Source organism: Coturnix japonica, chromosome 1 (assembly GCF_054131305.1).
Source record: "Coturnix japonica strain WE chromosome 1, WE-NBRP24, whole genome shotgun sequence".
NCBI classification, from domain to species: domain Eukaryota; kingdom Metazoa; phylum Chordata; class Aves; order Galliformes; family Phasianidae; genus Coturnix; species Coturnix japonica.
In genome coordinates this window covers 10,899,697-10,918,024 of record NC_140663.1, presented here as the reverse complement: position 1 = coordinate 10,918,024, position 18,328 = coordinate 10,899,697, and the positions used below count along the sequence as shown (strand labels likewise).

The 18,328-nt window shown below is 39.0% G+C and overlaps 1 protein-coding gene across 8 annotated transcripts in view; it reads left to right on the top strand.

Moving 5' to 3' along the window:
- PHTF2 (putative homeodomain transcription factor 2) overlaps window positions 1-18,328 on the top strand; it is a 53,904-nt gene that overhangs the window by 13,485 nt on the left and 22,091 nt on the right. For 3 of the 8 annotated variants that reach the window (XM_015880838.2, XM_085512884.1, XM_085512881.1), the window contains exons 3-8: window positions 8,972-9,028; window positions 9,428-9,439; window positions 12,994-13,063; window positions 14,021-14,179; window positions 17,107-17,272; window positions 17,933-18,097. In XM_015880838.2, coding sequence (XP_015736324.2) covers window positions 8,972-9,028; window positions 9,428-9,439; window positions 12,994-13,063; window positions 14,021-14,179; window positions 17,107-17,272; window positions 17,933-18,097 — 629 coding nt within the window. The remainder of the gene's footprint in view (window positions 1-8,971; window positions 9,029-9,427; window positions 9,440-12,993; window positions 13,064-14,020; window positions 14,180-17,106; window positions 17,273-17,932; window positions 18,098-18,328) is intronic. The other 5 variants (XM_015881007.3, XM_085512897.1, XM_085512892.1 and 2 more) reach the window with 3 other exon arrangements.

Here is an 18,328-nt window from a genome sequence, read left to right as displayed (position 1 = left end):
ACGTGTAACTTGTAGAAATCTGACAGTACTGACAGTCTGTGTCATCTTCTCAACTGTGAATTAAAGGTGCAGCTGGAAAAGCAGAAAAATAAATTCTGCTTGCTTAGTTTATGCTGTATATTCAATTATGTATTAAAAACATGGGAATCATTGAGAACTTAATGAGAAATTTTTTAGTACTTTATACTCTCTCCCTTCCCTCATTCAAGCTTTAGAAAAACTATTTTTGTCCATATTAAGAAGACTATATGGGCAGATTAAAGCGCAACCATCCCTGTGGGCGCTCATGAGAAGCTCCCATCTCTTCAGTGCTTTCTAGAGTCGTAGATGGGAATTTCCTTATTTGTGCATTTAAAATAATAAAAGCATATTGCGGAATTTCTTCAATAACAAAGTTTGGTATTGCTGTCACATGGCTTTACTTCTCAGATCTGTTTACTGTTTCTGGTATGTGCACACATTGCTGGAGATTCTTGATGGTGTCCTGGTTATTCCAGTGGTAGCACGGATGAGGTACATAAAGGCAGACATGTGCAGTGGAATTGGGTGGTATGTTTGAATCATTTCTTGAGTTTGGGTCCTTTCTGTTGTTACAAAGACTTGTGGGGTGATTTGGAGGAAGACTTAATATACTGAAATTCAGTGGAAAGGAAAAATGACGCTTAATAGAAATCTTTAGAATTAGAATAAGCTGATTTTACCTGCTCCTGCCTTTGAGGCAAGGGACTGTGGTGTGTGACCACCATTACTTCATGAAAGGCTGGGCTGTCTTCAGGAGAATCACAGAATGACCCGGGTTGGAAGGGACCTCAAGGATCATGTAGTTCCAACCCCCCTGCCTGGCAGGGCCACCAAACATACACATTTACTAGATCAGGTTGCCCAGGGCCCCGTCCAACCTGGTCTTGAACACCTCCAAGGACGGGGCATCCACAACCTCCCTGGGCAGCCTGTTCCAGGGCCTAACCACTCTCCTAGATAGGAGAGATGTGATGTCACATGGAACCGATGTTGGTGTTTTCCATGGTGTGAACAAAGTTGAATTGCAATCAGTTGCAATCAAAAAGCTTTCAGAACTTCTTTCTGAATGAGAGAGCGATGTCTTCTTTTGGGACAAATTCAGACATGTTGCATCTCATGTCAGTGTTGATGATCATTGGATGATCTCTGGGTCCCAATGTAGTGAGAGCCTGGATCAGGCTGATAACTCCTAGAAGCTGTTAACTTTGTAGTGCTGCGTATGATCCTTTCCTAAGAAGATCTTGGACTTTTTATCCATGTCCCTGATTTTCTTCCCGTCATTTACATGGCACAGTATTTTTTCCATTGGATTCATTGTACTTAGATTTCAACCCGGGAAATGGAAGAACTGTGCTGGAGATGAATGGGCAGCAGGCGTTTTTCTTGTCCCTCCTGACACGTTTCCATTATTTGCTTTCAATTCTAAGTGTATCAGGTCCGATTTGTCCCTCTTGCCTTGCTTTTAAGTCTGCTCAACCCTCACTGCTGTAGCTGAAATTGAACGTGGGGAGAAATCAATACTTAGCAGTAAAACATTGTTTCTGGGTCAAGAGAGAACTGGGGTTGCAGTAATGGTTGCTCAAACTAGTGGTTGCCTGTGTGATAAAGTGAGGAAAAAGAGCTATCATTTTGTAAGGTTTTTTTTTCATGTAAATGAGTTTTTACATTTTTACACTATTTATACATATTTTACACTAGATTTCCCTCCATTGAATTTCAATGCTGTCTTCTCCAAAGTCAGGCACTTCTAGAGTTACACGGTTGAGCTCTTCCAGCTGCACTGGCTGCAAGGAGCGGCACCCAATGCTCCTTACTGTGACTCATTCTATTGTCTGCAATGGAGCTCCTCACTCAGGGCGACTTAGTAACTTGCTTAATCGTTTAAAGGTCAGACTTTTTATTGTGTCAACTTGTGTATTGCTGTTGCAATACATGTAGTGCACTTACAGTGCAGGGGAGCTCTTTATGTCCGCCTTGTAAAAATGCTTAGTTAGTTCTTAATTCCTTTTGTTTGGATTGTTGGGTGTGTTAAAACCAGTTTGTTATCTGAGGTGTAGGGCAGGGATGTGTGCAGGACGTTGCTTTCCTGCATACACTGGTAGCGTGAGCTTCCCCGCTGCTACAGGGACATGCAATGTGGGCATGCTGGCTGTGTAGGGAGGTCCATTAATGAGCTGCTCCTGGTCATACGGAGGAGTGTCGTGCTGAGATGTTTGTGTGTCTCAGGGAGGTCAGACAGGCGTGTGCCGGCTTCCTGTCAGCACGTGGCTGCCAGCAGCAGCGGGTGTGGTGGGGTTGTCTGCTCCCTGCATCGGTCCCTGGCAGCTGCGGAGCTCCGAGGTGCCTGTCTGTGCTTTGTTAATAAACAGCCTTAGGATGGTGTGTGTGTATTCGAAGTGCTGTGCCAATAACAGCACCTGAGGTTAAAAACAATAAAACCAGTAATGAACATGAAATACTGCATAGAACTTAATATCTTTGTATTCACTTATTATAATACTTTCAAGGCTTAAAAATATGTACAATTTCTGCTCTGATTTCTGATTTTACAACTAAACCAAGGGTATACCAAAGAATAGCCAATGGTAAACCAAGGAATTTACCATTACAGCTTTTTGATTTTTAATGTTTGCTACAAAAATGGAGGGCTTGGCACACATTTGTTAACAGTATTGCAGGAGTGAATTAAGTTTTCCCATCTCTTGGGGATGGTTGTCAGTGAAGGCAGAATGGAGCTTAATGAACCTGAATCCTGCATCTAATTGCTTATCATTTAACTTTGCCAGTACAGCTTTATGCTGCTTTGGGTGTCCTTTGGGTACTGCTGTTAAAGTTCACAATAAAACAAATGAGATGTTTTCTTTGCCATGGCTTTAAAGGGCAAAATTAGAGTTGTAATTGCATTAAGATCTGTAATGTTTAGTGTTTTATAGCTCATTAGCCTAAGATTATTCTTTCCAGCTTAATAAAGAAACAGTAATTATACCATACCCTGAAACAACTTGATTTCCCTCTTGGTACTGAATTAATGTGATGTGGTGGTGACCCTGGCACACAAACCAGTTTTCACACAGCAGTCTGGGTATGTGGCTGTGTTGGGATGCTGAAACTCTCAAAAAGGCCAATCTTCAAGTACCAAAACTTGGCAAGAATCAGAGCTGACTATTTTGAAAGCGATGTTTCCCAGGGCTCCGTTTGGGGCCAGGTTTGTTTATGTATCAGTGAACTTGATGAGGGGACTGAGGATCAAGTGTGGCCTCGATTAAGGTTTGCAGATGACACCAAGTTGGATGGGCTTGTTGATCTGCCACTGGGAAGGAAGGATCTATGGAGGGATCTGAGCAGGCTACACTAATGGGCAGTGTCCAACTGTATGGCATTCATCAGGGGTACTTGCTGTGTGTTTCACTTGGGTCATAAGAACCTCAGGCAGCAGGATAAGTGTGGGGAAGGGTGAAGAAAGTTGCCTGACAGAAAAGGATCCGGGGGTGCTGGCTGACAGCCAGCTGAGTGTGAGCCAGCAGTGTGCACAGGTAGCCAAGAAGACCAACAGTGTCCTGGCTTGCATCAGAAGTAGTGAGGCTGACAGAAGTGGGGAAGTGAATGTCCTTCTGTACTTGGCACTGGTGAGGCTGCACCTCAACTGCTGGGTCCAGTTTGGACCCCTCACTACATGGGGGATATTGAGTTGCTGGGATGCGTATAGAAAAGAGCAATGAAGCTGTTGAATGGACTAGAAGGCAAGTGTTAATAGGAGTCACCGAGGGAACTGTGTAGTGTGAGGAGGAGGAGGCTCAGGGGAGATGACAGGCACGATTCCATTATTCTATGAAAGCACTGGGAGAAAAAATAGGTATTTAGCAAAGCTGCTTTCTGTGTAGAACTAAAATTGGGTGCTCAGGATGTCAGCTGACCCAGTGATGGGGATTTCCTTCAGTAACTTGTTTCAGTGAGTCACAATTCAAGTTGCTGAATCTTATGCAGTTGATCAGAATCACTCTAACCTGTGTGGCTGAACAAAGCCCCTGTATGCTGTGCCTGGCTGCTACATTTGTGTACTTAGTGAATGTGGTTAGGGTGCCAATGCAGTTTAAACTGTAAGAAGCTGAATGTATCTGTGAGAATGAGCTGCAAATCCCTCTGTTTATAAGAGTGTTTAGCATAATTTAGCATTTCTTTTCCCAAGATAACTGACTCTCGGTCACACACCAGGATGTTGCAAACACATAGAAGGAAAAAAAAAATAATGTTGCTGAGGGCTTAAGTCTTGAAGAATGACTGGGCTGTAGTCATAGCGTAGGCAGTGGGTCAAGGGAAAAGATTGTCCCTCTGTTCGGGTTGTGATACAGCATGTAGGGTGCCATGCCCAGATTGGGGCTGTGTAGTATAAGAAAGGCGTTGGTGCTCCTTGGAAGGCCAGGAAGGTGGTTCTGAGGCTGAAGTGTGTGATGTACAGTGAGTCTGAGAGACCATGGTTTGTTCTGCATGAAGAAGAGAGGGCAGAGGGAAGAGCTCACTGTGCCTACAGCTGTCATCTGGGTGGCCAAGAATGGATGTGTTAAAAACATTCTGTTATAGAAGTTGGTACAGATTTGAAAATGTTGGGCTGTAAAAATGAATAAATTGTAGTAGCTAATAGATTAATACTAAATATTTTAAAAAGATGTTAAAAACTTAATTTGCTTTGTAGACAGCCTAAAGAAGCAACTTCGCTTTTTCTTCACCAAGCTCTGTATCGTTCGGATTTGCAGCAGTATGTTGATATTGCTTGTTAAAATGTGTAGCAGTTTTAAGGGACAAAGCTTAGCGTGCAGATTTCATTATGGATAAACATTAAAGTTTTAAGATCCAGCAGGAAATGCGATGTATTCTTAGGATTATAATCTTCATTAGCTGCCTTTGTCATAAATTATAAATGTCTCCTGAAATATTGATCGATTCCATTAGAATCCGAAGGCTCTGTGAGTATTGGGCTACATGTTGATACCATCGCTACATTAGCTTAAAGTGAATATCAGTGTCATTCACAAAGCTCAAGTTCAGTCTTCATGCACACGTGGCCTATTGATCTGTTTATGAGAAAGACACAGGGAAGAAATAATTTGCAATGCAGAAAGCCTTAGTGCTGGGCTATATTTGAAACCAGAATGAGCTGTTTCCAATAGCTTTACTTACTTAGACAGATTGTGTTAAGTTGTTATAAAAACTAGATGTAAAAGCGTCAAACAAATTTTAGATAGGCATTTGTGAGGTCAAAGTTGAGCTCATCTTTAATCTTCTCTCTGAGGCATTTATTGAAGCAAGGTGTCAGAATGTTTTAGAGGTAACTGGTTTGGGTAGACTGGGTAGAGTCTTGTCATTGAAGAAGCCTGTGGTGCATGATTTAAAGTAAATTAATAGAAAATATCTGTTCCAGTTCTGCTGCAGGTTGTGCTACAATTTATTCCATCTATAGCGTGCTATTGGCATGTTTCCTATGAGGGGGATGTGCTGCTGCTCATGCTTGGTGATGGAATCACCACAGTTGGAACAGACCTACAAAATCATCCAGTCCAGCTGTCACCCTATCACCAATAGCACCCAGCCACGTTCCTTAGTGCTACATCTGAATGTTTCTCGAACATCTCCAGAGACAGTGACTCAAATACCTGCCTGGGTAGCCCGTTCCATTTCCAGCCATTCAAGAGGAATGTTTGGGATATAGATATAGGCTTACCATGTAACTTTAGTTAACAAATTATTAAGGAAGGAAGGCTTGGGTTTTTTTTTTTTCTTTAGGTTGTTATTATTATTTTTTGCTAAATCCTTAAACAAACAAAAAGGCTGTAAATGCAGTTTATGATCCTCTTTTGATTAGCTCTTTTGTAAATGAGGGTAAATTCTGTGTTAAATTAGATAAAAAATGGGTAGTGTTGTGGACTTCGCTTCATTAAAGAAACCACCCAGTTGTTGGTTGGATTAATGGCTTGAAAATGCCAGTGTCAGACTATTTTGCCAAGTCTGGCACAAAGTTTTGAACAGATTTTAAGAGCTTTAGTTGTTGTACAGTTAAAAAATGGACATTTTTTAGACTCTTTCAGCTTTCTTTGAAGAATACTGCAGAATTTGCAGGTGTAATGGGAGAGAGTTGGGGTAGAGTTGGGAGCTTCAGGTATATGCAGGTAGTTGCGTCTTCATATCAACTTAGTGATTCCACACATAGGAACCTTGAGCACCTTTGTAGCCCTGGAGACAGTTTTCCTGTTGTTGGGTAGAAGAAATGATTGAATGTCTCTGTTTCTTACTTGTCTTTTCTGTCAGTAACACTGGGTCTACGGATTTTTGTTTAATGTGGGAAATGGTCTGTGCCAGTATGTAACTTTACAGTGATGCCCTTATTTGCTTGTGTTTCCTTCTGAGAGAAGTATAGATGGATGCTTGTGCTGTTTGAGAGAAGGGTGATTGAAGATCAGGTGAGAATTTGATGGCCTGAGCTTGTAATGTGCACTCCCAAAGGTACCTCAAAAGGCTTCCTAAAGCATAAAAATGCACAGTTGGGTGGATTAAAAAGAAATGAAATAATTTGCAAGAGATTGTAGTGATAATTGCTCTCTGTAGCTGTCTCTAGATCGCTTGTCTGTTTGCAGCAGTACGCCTTTATTTAGCAGCCCTACACTCAGATTTTGATAATTGATAGTGATCAGAAAAGATTGGTCAGGCCAATACGTACTTGTAAAGACCATCTACCTGGTCCTTTTCTCTTATTTTACTTACTGCTGAAATAATTATGTTATGGAATAACATTAAAAGAAAAATGTCAATGGCAGAATCCCTGCTTTTGGAGACAGGAGCCGCCACCCAGTATGTTTGTAGGGGAACACAAGTAAGCCCTACTGAAATTTGGTCGACTGGGATGTCTTCTGGGATCTGTATTCCTATAACAAATCATCTATTGTTTCTTTATGTGAAGAACTCTCTTAAAGACTCTTTTAACTCTAAAATTGGTCATGAATGTGATTAGAAGTACAGGATTCGCTTTGCAGTTTTCTTGGCACGAGGTCCTCCGCCTTTGTTTCTTGCCCTACGAAGTGGGAGGCAGACTCTTCTGTCTTTGTAGAAAGCTTGTTGGGAAGTGAGGGGGGAAAGACCCAATATTATGCCATGTAAAAAACTCACTTGGGATTCTTCTTAGTAAATGTCATGAAAAACAGGAAGATCTGAAATGTCATTTAGAGCGTATTTAGGAAGAAGCCAAAGCAATTTGATATAAACATCTGGGTGGAGTGGTTATTCAACATATTGACTTTTTAATTGCTGGCAATTATCCAGATGGAGTCAGCTCTTAAACTAGCTTTATTTTAATTAGTTTAATTATGGCAAGTGTTTAATCTGCTCAGTATAGTGCCTGACTTCTCCATTATTTTCCATGGTCTGTGTGCTTTTTCTAGATGCAAGGTGCTAAGTATGTCTTATTATTACTAAAAAGTCAGTAGGTTTTCTTTTGGTATTTTAGGATAGTGTTTGGGTGTCTGTATCTTGTGAATGCGAAGTACTAAGCAGGCATGAAAATGAGCCATGGAGTAATCAAGCAGTGGGTTTTTTATTCCTTCCCATCGGGTGTTTGATCTAAGCTGGTTCTATCAGCTTTCTTTACAGTTAATAAAGAAACTTTGAGTAAGTTTCCTTCCATACATGCGTCTGCCTTACTGTTGTGACACAAAATCAGTTCTATGCTTCACTGGTCAAGGCTTGTTAACAGGAACCAAGGATCAGGTATGATGCAGTAAATGTGGGTGCACGTGTGTCAATGTATATATCTAAGGAGAGCTGCTGGGATGGATAACTTGAAAAACGTTTGGTGAAGGCACTGGCTGCCCATGGAGCTGTGCTGCCCCATCCCTAGAGGTGCTCAAGGCCAGGTTGGATGGGGCCCTGAGCAGCCTGAGCTGGTGGGGGCAGCCAGCCCAAGGCAGAGGTTGGGAATGGGTGGGCTTTGAGTTCTCTTCCAACCCAAGCTGTTCTATGTTTCTACATAGTAAAACAGATCATTGCTGAGAAATGTCTAGAAGCTGTGTGCACTGTTCAAAGCAAGCTGGTTCTCTTTGGTAACTTCTTAGAAAGATGCATTGTCTTACGTATTGACTTACTCTTGTCTCTTTATCTTACCTTCAGTCTTATTAATACCTGAAGTTTTCTACAGAAATGCGATGAGAGTAGAGCCTGGAGAAAACCAATTCCTTTTTACTACAAATTTTTAACTAAAACCTTGTTCATATTCAGACAAAGCTAAGATCTTTAGAAGAGCTTCGGGGATAAATAGACTGGTAGCTTAATGAGAGTCTTGGAAGCCTTAGAACTGACAGTCTAATAATGCTTGTACTCAGGGAAAGAAAGTAGTACAGTATGGTATAAGGAAAAGATGCATTACGTTTTGAAATAGGTTTACTAGGAGTGTTATTTCATCAGTGATTCACTAGGGAAAAGGGCAGTTTCTTGATATCCATTGAGTTTTCCCTGACCTGGAATCCATCTGCTTCCCAGCCTGTTGGTAACTTCTGCTGTGCAGTCTGAAGAGATGGAACTCAAGACAATGGACCTGTAAAAGTGGGTGGTGAGGAACAGGAATTGTAGAGGGAGCCATTCTGTAGTAACGAGTGGAAGTTCTGGCTTCAACTAACTGTAAATTGTGTTTTCTTTCAAGTTAGCTGGCAGCAGCTGCACTGAGGCTGGGCAGCCCCGTAGTGAGGCTTTGGGCTGGCTGGCCTCAGCCTGTCAGGCTCAGCAGAGTTCTGGGTCAGCCAGGTCTTGCCCAGTGAAGATGGAGTGTGGAAGATAAAGATTACTTTGACAATAAGTCTCCTTCAGGAGATAGCCCGTCATCTTTATGTTTGACTGAAAGATAGATAGGTTTTGTACAATCAAGGTATTTGAAAGCCTAATATAGATTCTTTCTGTTTTGTGTTCTTTTTAGATTGGGGCATACGATCAGCAAATATGGGAAAAATCAGTGGAACAAAGAGAAATCAAGGTAAGACGACAGTATATCAAGTGTTTTTTTGTTTTTTTATCAGTTATCAGTAATGCTGTAATTGTATGTGCTGATGTACTTACAACATATAGGATGTTCTTTAATGCTGGTGAAGCAAAAATAAACTTCTGGAGTGTAACCAAATGAAACTGGCATAGTATACTCTATTTACTTTATATGACTGCTAAATCCACAGCACTTAAGTTCTACATCCATCTGTACATCAGTGCTTCTTTTTCTTTTAATTATCTTAAGCCAGAGCTTAGTTTGTGTGTGCCTCTCTTTCACTCTGTGATGAATTCTAACGTCGGTTATCTGAGCTCTCCTTACTTTCAGTTAGTTACCTTATCCCTCCAGTTCACTTTTCCTCCTTTATGATGCTGTCATTGTTTTGTACAGTTTATTAGACTGGTAAGTACTTCAGGCTTTGTGTCCTGAGTAAGCAGTTTTTTGCATTTTGGTTTAACTAACAGTGCCATCAATGTCTGCCGCATCGCTACAGCGTTCTGGGGAAAAGAGTCAGTCCCTTGTGTCATATTTCTGCTCACTGTACATCGTGTCATAATATGTAATGTTAAAAATCAGTTTCTCTGGTGTTTTCGTGCAATTAACCTTTTCTCTTCAAGTACTGCATACAAGAAATATGCTACTACTGCATGAGCTTAAAGGCTGTGTTAATTCTTAGCATTAGCAGAATACACGTTTCTTCAGTGTTCCTGTGGTTTTTTGATTATTCTTTACTACTTCAATAGCTAAATAGCATATGTTAGGGAGGTGATTACATGGGAGCCTGATCACTCTACTAAATCTACAGATTTGCTTTTAAATCGGAGATAATATTTTCAAAGTGTTTCTGAGCCTGATAAGGAACCTTTGAGACACCACAGCTCCACAGTTGTGCAATGTGCCCTGTTGGGCAGCACGAGGAGACCTGGGTTGCTGCTGGTGCTGCAGCTGCAGGGAGACCTGGGGATGGAGCAGCTCAGGTGCTGGGAGCTGCCGGCCAGTCCTCCCTGGCACAGTACTGCTGTGTGCTGCATGAGGTGCAGCTTTGCTGCCATACGTTGATGTGATCAGAAGATTACTGCACGGCAATTGCATCTTGTGGTACCTGTTGTCTGAAGCATGCAGAGAGGCGATGCAGAAATGCTCTTGATATCAACACAACTAATTTCAAATGAAGGTGTTGGCGTATGGCTTGATTTTCAGCGTCTTTTCAGTGACTGTGAAAACCAATTGCCATTATGACAGAAGTTTTTGTAGCTGCTGTGCAATGGGGCAGCTTTCAAATCATTTATTGCAAATACTGTCTTGTGCTTGTGGGAAAATCAGCTTGTTTGGGTTATAGTCTGATAATTAACAAATTAGAACAATGGGAGAAATGATAGTGCCCAGAAGAGTTAGTGTTGATGGGGAACTTCCAAGGGGAGGCTGGACAAGGCCCTGGACAACCTGCTCTAGCTGTGGTGTCCCCATGCATTACAGAGGAGCTTGACTAAATGGCCTTTGGAGGTCTCTTCCATCCCTAAGGAACCCATAATTTAGCATAATTAGGGGAGCACTGAAACAGGGTGTTACATCCAGGTGTCATACCTTAAAGCTTTTACCTCAAAGCCACTATGATGCTGTTTGTAAATGAACTTATCTAAAAACCCAGGAAGTTATTTTTTAGTAAAAAAAAATAAAATTGTTGCTAATAGTATAAATTATTGTCAATAGGGTAAGTTAAACTGAACTGTTCATTTTAAACTTTGTGCAGTAGAATTTCTATGACAGTAACTATTTTTAAGAGCTTTTATTTAAACTTTGTGGTTTTCGTATTAGGTAGTAGAAATGTGTTCAGCACTGAATAGAAATTACGTGAGTTAATTGGATGGACCTGAATAGTATGAAACATAAATATTTCTTAATTAACCGTATTTTGGAACACTACTGTTTAATGCATATATTGCACAAATTTGTGTCACACGAATAGAGAAACTGCATCTTAATAAAGGGAATTCTTTCACTGCGCATGGCAAAAAGTAGAGCTACCAGTTCACTGTAGTTCACAGACACTGCAAGCATTTGAGATTTGACCAGTGACATTTGTTAAGAATGTTACCACTGCTCTCCCAATAAAAGATGTATTGAGTTCCATTGGTGACATATTTATTCTTTTGAAAAGTTCTTTCTGTAAAATGAAAATAGGCACAGTGATAAATTGTTCATAGGGCTGCCTGTGTTTCCAGAGGGTTATTTCTTCTAAGATGCACATATCTGTTTATTTAGACCTTTGAGGGAAGTATCATGAGACCCATAAGAAGCAGTACAATTGAAATTTATGGTATCATACAGTATTTTCTATTTTTAATCTCTAGAACCTTTTATGAAATAGAGTGGCTTGGTTATGCAAGAATTCCCAGGAATATGTAGCTATTTATGGAGTTACCATAATTACAATTTGTGCCCTGGTGGCACAGTGGTAGGAATGCCGCCTTGCAACACTGGGGCCCGGAGTTCAAATCCCCCTGTGGCGCAAGTGGTAGAAGTGCTGCTCTGCTACACAGAGGCTCGAATCCCGGAGGTTGGACTCGATGATCTCTGAGGTCCCTTCCAACCTGCACGAGACTATGATACTATGATGATACAATTTCTAAGTATGGGCTTCCACATAAAATTACTGCAGTTTTATTACTGCTGACCTATGAAAATCTTGTACATGAAGCAGTGCTAAGTCTGCAGTACAACAGTGTTTGTCATCTTAAGAGCACATTTTGTCCTAATCACCTATCAGTCCAGCTGAATTTAGATGCAAGAAATATTTTGAACTACACTGTTTGAAAAATTACTGTATGTAGTTGCTATGAAGATTAACACAGCTAAATGTCCTCAATCTTTCTCTCATTTTTATTCATTTAATTTGTATAGTTTTATCTAAATTTAATGCTTATACTTAAGTAATGCATTTTTTATTTAAACATGAATGAAATATGACTGTGTTGGAAATCTACAGTTCACCAGCAAATGGAATTGCTATTTGAATGAACACAGCTAAATCACTCCCATTATAATTCCATCTGTATCTTCCTTATTTTTTTTTTTTTTAAATACTGTATTTTACTATGTCTGAATTGTACATGGAATCACTATTAGCTAATGTGACCAAGAGCCTGATCTGAAGGCATCAAAGTAAACTCACAAATATTTATCTCTAAGCATCACATTTTAACATTAAGAATAAACTTGAAAGTTTTGCGAGGAAGTTGGATGGTTGGACTGGATGATCTTTTGGTCTTTTCTAACCTTGGTGATTCTGGGAAGGAAAGATACTGTTTCTAAAAGAAAGAATAAATAGGAACTTCCTCTTCTTTTTCCCATTTGCTTTCCTGTGTTATTTGCTTTTCTTCCTCTTTTTAATGGGCTGTTCTGTGTTCAGTATTGGGAATACCAATAGTTCTCTGAAATTTGGATTTCTGACAGCAGAACTTGCTGTTGATAGTGGCTTTTACATTAAATGTGATTTGCCGTTTAGTTTAAGAGTCGAGGAGTTCTAATATAAGCATTCGATGAAGCTTAATTAGATATCAAAGGAAAAAAGATTCAGGAAAGTGATTTGTGACAAAGGCTCTGGAAACCTCATATGAATGTACTACTAATTGTTGCAAGTGTGTGAAGATTTTGTCTGTATAACCTGAGGCCATGGGAAATGTGTACTCAGTGCTTAACAATGTTTTAAATCTTAGTAGTTGGGTCAGTAATTGTTTCAGATTTTGTTAAGGTTTTGCCAAGGTTGAAAAAGGCATTGATATTTGCCTTGTTCCTCAAAATGTTTTGTAGTACTTAAAATCTCTGAAGTTGACTTCTTTGTTTGAATTTTTAAGAACAGTATAGGTTAAACACAATTACTGACCACATCAGTGCTGTTCTGTTATTTCTCTATTTTATGTCAATACGTGCTGATGTTCAGTATTTGTGTATTTCAGGGTTTGAGAAACAAACCAAAGAAAACAGGACATGTAAAACCAGACCTCATAGATGTTGATCTTGTACGAGGTAAGTCTTAAGCTAGAAAATGCCAGATTTCTCAAAGTTACATTATCTACCAGCCTGTCTTGTCTTAAACTGAATGCTCGAAAAACTGGATTTAAATTGTGTCAAATAGACTTGGATTTCAAGCAAAAGAAACCAGTGGATTTCTGTGGATCATAGTTTGGGAGTTATCAGTTCAGCAGTCTCCTATTTCCATACATTCAGACTGCTTTAAAATCTTCTGAAGGTTTGAGGAAAGGTTATGTTAAAATTTTGGAGGAGTAACAGTTCTATGGGCATTAAATATTTCTTATTCATTTTCAAGAGCAAAACAACAAGAGAAGGTCAAGTGATGTAAGACTTCTCAAGAAGTATGTAATCTTCATTTGATCTTTGTTTAATTTTCCTCATACCTCATGAAGGCTGGGGAAAATGTTATCTAGATTATTTTTCCGTGAGCCCAGCAGCCAGCTTTTCCTCCTAGATACACTCCTGTAGTGCTTGTTTAATTCAGATCTAGAATTAGCAGAAGCCTTGGTCTTTGCTAGCAGTCATGGAGTCGCTCACACACATGCACATGCCCCAGTTGTGGGTGACATGGATTCACAGACTCAGAGTCGTACTCCTCCTAGCTCTAACAAATACTAGACAGTTTTCTAGGTGCCAGAGAAGTGGGAATTTGCAGGAAGAAAAAGTAATGGAAGGATGTGGAAGAAAGAGAGCATTTGAGTGAGTGAGATGAATAGTGGCGTAGAGGAAGAGACAGAGGAATTATTCTTTGGTTAGCTTCCCTTCTACTATGGCTGGTCATCAGTTTGACTCAACCATATTCCTGAATGATATGGCTATGGCAATGCTCTCTTGATGGTATGGATACATTTAGAATTATGTGTAATTATGTTTAATTACTGATCCTCTGTCTTAACTACTTGGCATCTCAATTTATTGTTAGTCATAACAATGATTTTTTTTTTTTTAAAGGATCTGCTTTTGCTAAAGCAAAACCTGAAAGTCCTTGGACATCTCTGACCCGCAAAGGAATCGTGAGAGTTGTTTTCTTTCCATTCTTCTACAGGTGGTGGCTACAAGTGACATCAAGAGTCATCTTTTTCTGGCTGCTTGTTCTTTACCTTCTTCAAGGTAGAATTGGATTATAGGATCACCTTCAATTGAATGCCTTAATTTAACATGCTACTTCTATATGTTGCTTTGTTCACTTAATACTGTTAAAATTCCTTACAGTGTGTGCTGGAATAGATTGCAAAACTGTCTTATGATTAGTTCCTCTTTTACACTTATATGAAGGGGACATTTTGAAAATTTGAGCATTTACTCACAGACTTTCTTCTGCCCTTAGCACTGGTGTTACTTTGGCATATAATTTAGGTTTTTAGAACTAATTGATTTCAAGACTGAGTCACCAAAGAAACCTTTGATTTTTCTGGATGAGGATTAGTCTTTCTGTTACTTGTGCTTCTTGATAAGAGCTCTTGGTCTGCACAGAATGCTGAACTGGCCATTATGCAACTTGCATGCCACAGTAGGATGATGTGTGAACAACTTCCAGTTCTTCATTGGTTATCTTGACACATCAGAGGCAGTAACCTTTAAGCTCGTATTTCTGTCATACCTCAGCCATGCTTCTGGATGACTAACAAGTCTATTACTTATTGTCCTATATGCTTCTCCATTGTACGCGAGGAGAGTATGCATCTTCATTTTACACTTCCTAGATTAACAGTTTTGCAAAGTCATTTTCTAACAAACAGAAAGAAATTCTCAGCTTTTAAATAGGATGATGAATCATGAGTTCCATGTGAAGTCTGTGCTCCTCTTAATTGTGTGTAATGTAAGAGGAAAATTAGAGAAGGAAGAAAGTAAGGAAAGGAGTCAGCATTTAACAGCATGAAAGTCAGTAAGGGAATAAGTATATTGGAAGCATGCACAACGAAAAACAAAACAGAAGCTTAATGCAGGTTGGGAGCAATTTGAGCACTCAGAAAAGCTAAACGATTGACAAGTTACCTACTGAAATCCATTGAAAATATGATAATTACCTTTTCAGTTTTACCATCAGTCCTCGCAGTTATGAATTTCTGTATCTTTTGGAAATTGTATCTAAAATAAGAAATGGAAGAATAAAAATACAGATAGAAGAATAAAAATACAGTACCTCGTTTGATGTTAGCAGCTGTAAAATGTGTTCCACAGTGATGGTGCCCCCAAACTTGAAATATTTTAACAGACATTTGTGTAAGCTGTGAAAAGTTTTCCCTATCCCAAATTCTTAGGTAGGTGCTTAAGAATTATTGTTACATGTGTTAGACTCTGAGCATACTATGCTAAGTAGTAACAGTATAGGAAATGTTTTTTTCCCCTGACTGCAGATTAAAACTCCAGATTTTATTTTCCTTTGTTTACTTTATAATAAATTATGATTAGAAAACTGTGTGATAAGAGAACTACAAAGAAATGTTTCTGTTCAAGGTCATTGAACAGGCTGGTAAGTTAAGGTAGAAGTAAAGCTTTTTTTCCTTCTGACTCCATACCCATTTAGGCTATACCTCTACCTCATTTTCACTTTTAAAATGTTTCTGTATAATTAGGATGTACCTCACGCTGTGTATTTTAGTATGAAACAAGGAATGTGAATATTCATAGCAATTATAAACTTATTGTGGTGAGATACATATATATGTAGGTATGCATTTTTTTAAAGTTCTTGGTGATACAACTGTTTCAAAGCTTTCAATACTGAATTGCTTTGGTCTTTGAAATATAGTTTCCTGCCTTGATACAGCTTTTTGGCTCTACATGAAATCATTCCATTTATTTGTTTCACAAAATACGACACTTTCATTTAGGAAAGTACTAGTCCAGATGTAATAAACAAGTAAAGAAATAATTGAAACTGGTAGGAGAAATTCTGTTTGAAGACCAGGCTAATGGTAGGAGCAGTTCTGTGGTGGTCTGAACCATGGTATGTTGGCACATTGTGCAGAAGTTTGTGTATTTCCTTCCTGTGCTACTGGAAGGACGGGGAGGTTGGTAATATTTTGTCAAGTCTCTGTGTAAACTTCATGGTGGGGGATGTGCAGTCTATAGAGTCACGTTTTCTGGAATCTGTAGTGAAGTTTGAAATTATCTTGTGGGTACTTAGTCCTGTAAATCACCTCACATGGATCTGTGGAGCTTCTTGCACTCTGATCAGTATGCTTACACAAATTGTATAGTAGGAATCAAAGCTGGCTATTTGTTTACACTTAATACCATATGAATCTAACGGTGTGTTTAAGAAACTTAGATGGACTCATTTAGAAAGGGGTGTTGTTACTGTACCTTTTCCTAATTTACTGTTTTCTGTTTGGTTCATGCCATCTGAGGAACTTCATACAAAATAACCTTAAGTAGCTCATAGTTAAGAAAAAAAGCCAACAAACCCAATGAGTGTTCTACCTCATACATAAAGCATAACAAGTGAGGGTTTGTTAAGTAAAATAAAAAATAATTCCAATGTTTTATGTATTCATTCTGTTTCTAGTAATGGTTACCTTGCTAAAGATTATTATTATTATTATTTTAAAACCAACAACATAAAACAATTAAAAAAACAACATACCTATCTCTTTTTAGTGGAAAAAAATGATGTCCAGGTATCTGCTCTGTTAGGTCTGCCTTCATATGATATATTTTAGGTGTTTGGATCTTGCACGTTCTGTTGTTAGAGAACTCAGCACTTCAGTCCAGAGAGTGATGAGAATATACAGTCAGCAAAGAAAAATATTTTCTGTCTGCCTCATGCTGTTGATTGTGTTTAGACTGACCTGAAGCTTTTTAAAAGCTTTTCTAAGTTGTAGTAGTGATTGGGCTATTCTAACAGGAGTGGGAAGAGCTCTGGGGGTGTTGGTTATAGGGTTATAAGATTAACAGGTAATGATGGATTGATAGTTGGGCTTGATGATTCCAGGGGTCTTTTCCAACCTTTATGATTCTATGAAGAATATAAGAAGTTTGCCTTCCCAGACATTTCAAGTATTGAACTCAACTTCATCTCCCTTCTTTTCCAGTTGCTGCTGTAGTGTTATTCTGTACAGCCCAGAGCCCACATAATATACCTCTGACTGAAGTAATTGGGCCAATATGGCTCATGTTGCTACTTGGAACTGTACACTGTCAGATTGTTTCAACACGAACCCCTAAGCCTCCTCCCAGCACAGGGGTTAAAAGAAGAAGGTATTGTCTGTATTAAAGTACTTATCATTTAGATTTGTTAAATTATTCTGAAGAAAGTGCATAAAATTGTAGGGATTTACAGTCTCTGCTTTGCAAGAGATGAGAAATTGAGGCTCTATTTTTATCTATTTATGGGTGCTTAGTTACTGCTCTAACATCTGTGCATTTACTAATTTGTGCACTGTTTTTTTTAATACATTAAATCTGATGTTTTTGTCTCAAAAGAGCTTGTGACTGAATACTGATGGGGTGACATATTACTGCAACTTTTGCTTTAGAACTCTGTGCAGTACTGACCAACGATTTGTGATAAACATGATAAAGAAGGTGCTGGAAGCACAGACCTTTAAATCTTCCAGCACTTCAGTGAATATGGTTTGCTACAGTGAACTGTCCCATTGCAGTGGGAAAACCTGCAGTAGTGAAATTTTGCAGGTCTTAGCCTCTGAGATGAAATATGTCTTGTGTTTAAGTGTTAAGATCATGAATAACTGTTATAATTAATTTTCATAAATGGAGTTTGTTAAATCAACATAAGCCTTTTGCAACATGCCTTGGATTTTTGCTTGTTTTTGCATGCTTAAAACTGCTGAACACGTTATAGAAGTAGTAGATTGCACTTATAAAGCTACCTTCCAATTTTAATCTCTTCTGATGAAGGAAATTAAGGAAAGCAGCACATTTGGAAGTACATAGGGAAGGAGATGGCTCTAGTACCACAGATAACACACAGGAGGGAACAGTGCAGAGCTACGGTACAAGCACCTCTTACAGTATTGGCGCTGTCTTCAGAGATATCTGGCATGCCGCTTTCTTTTTATCAGGGTTTGTATTTATTCAAGGCTACATATGTGTGAGATACGCACTATCCCTTTTCCAGAGAAGTAAACATTAATCTACTGATTAGATAAGAACAGAAAATAAATAGACAAAAACTTAATAGTAAACTCAGCTCAGTGTTTGAATGTGCATTAATCTCTTCCTTTTTGACTTCTGAAACTGCTGATGAAATAACTGTAGAAATGTAGAGTAACTTTGACTGATTTTATGATAATT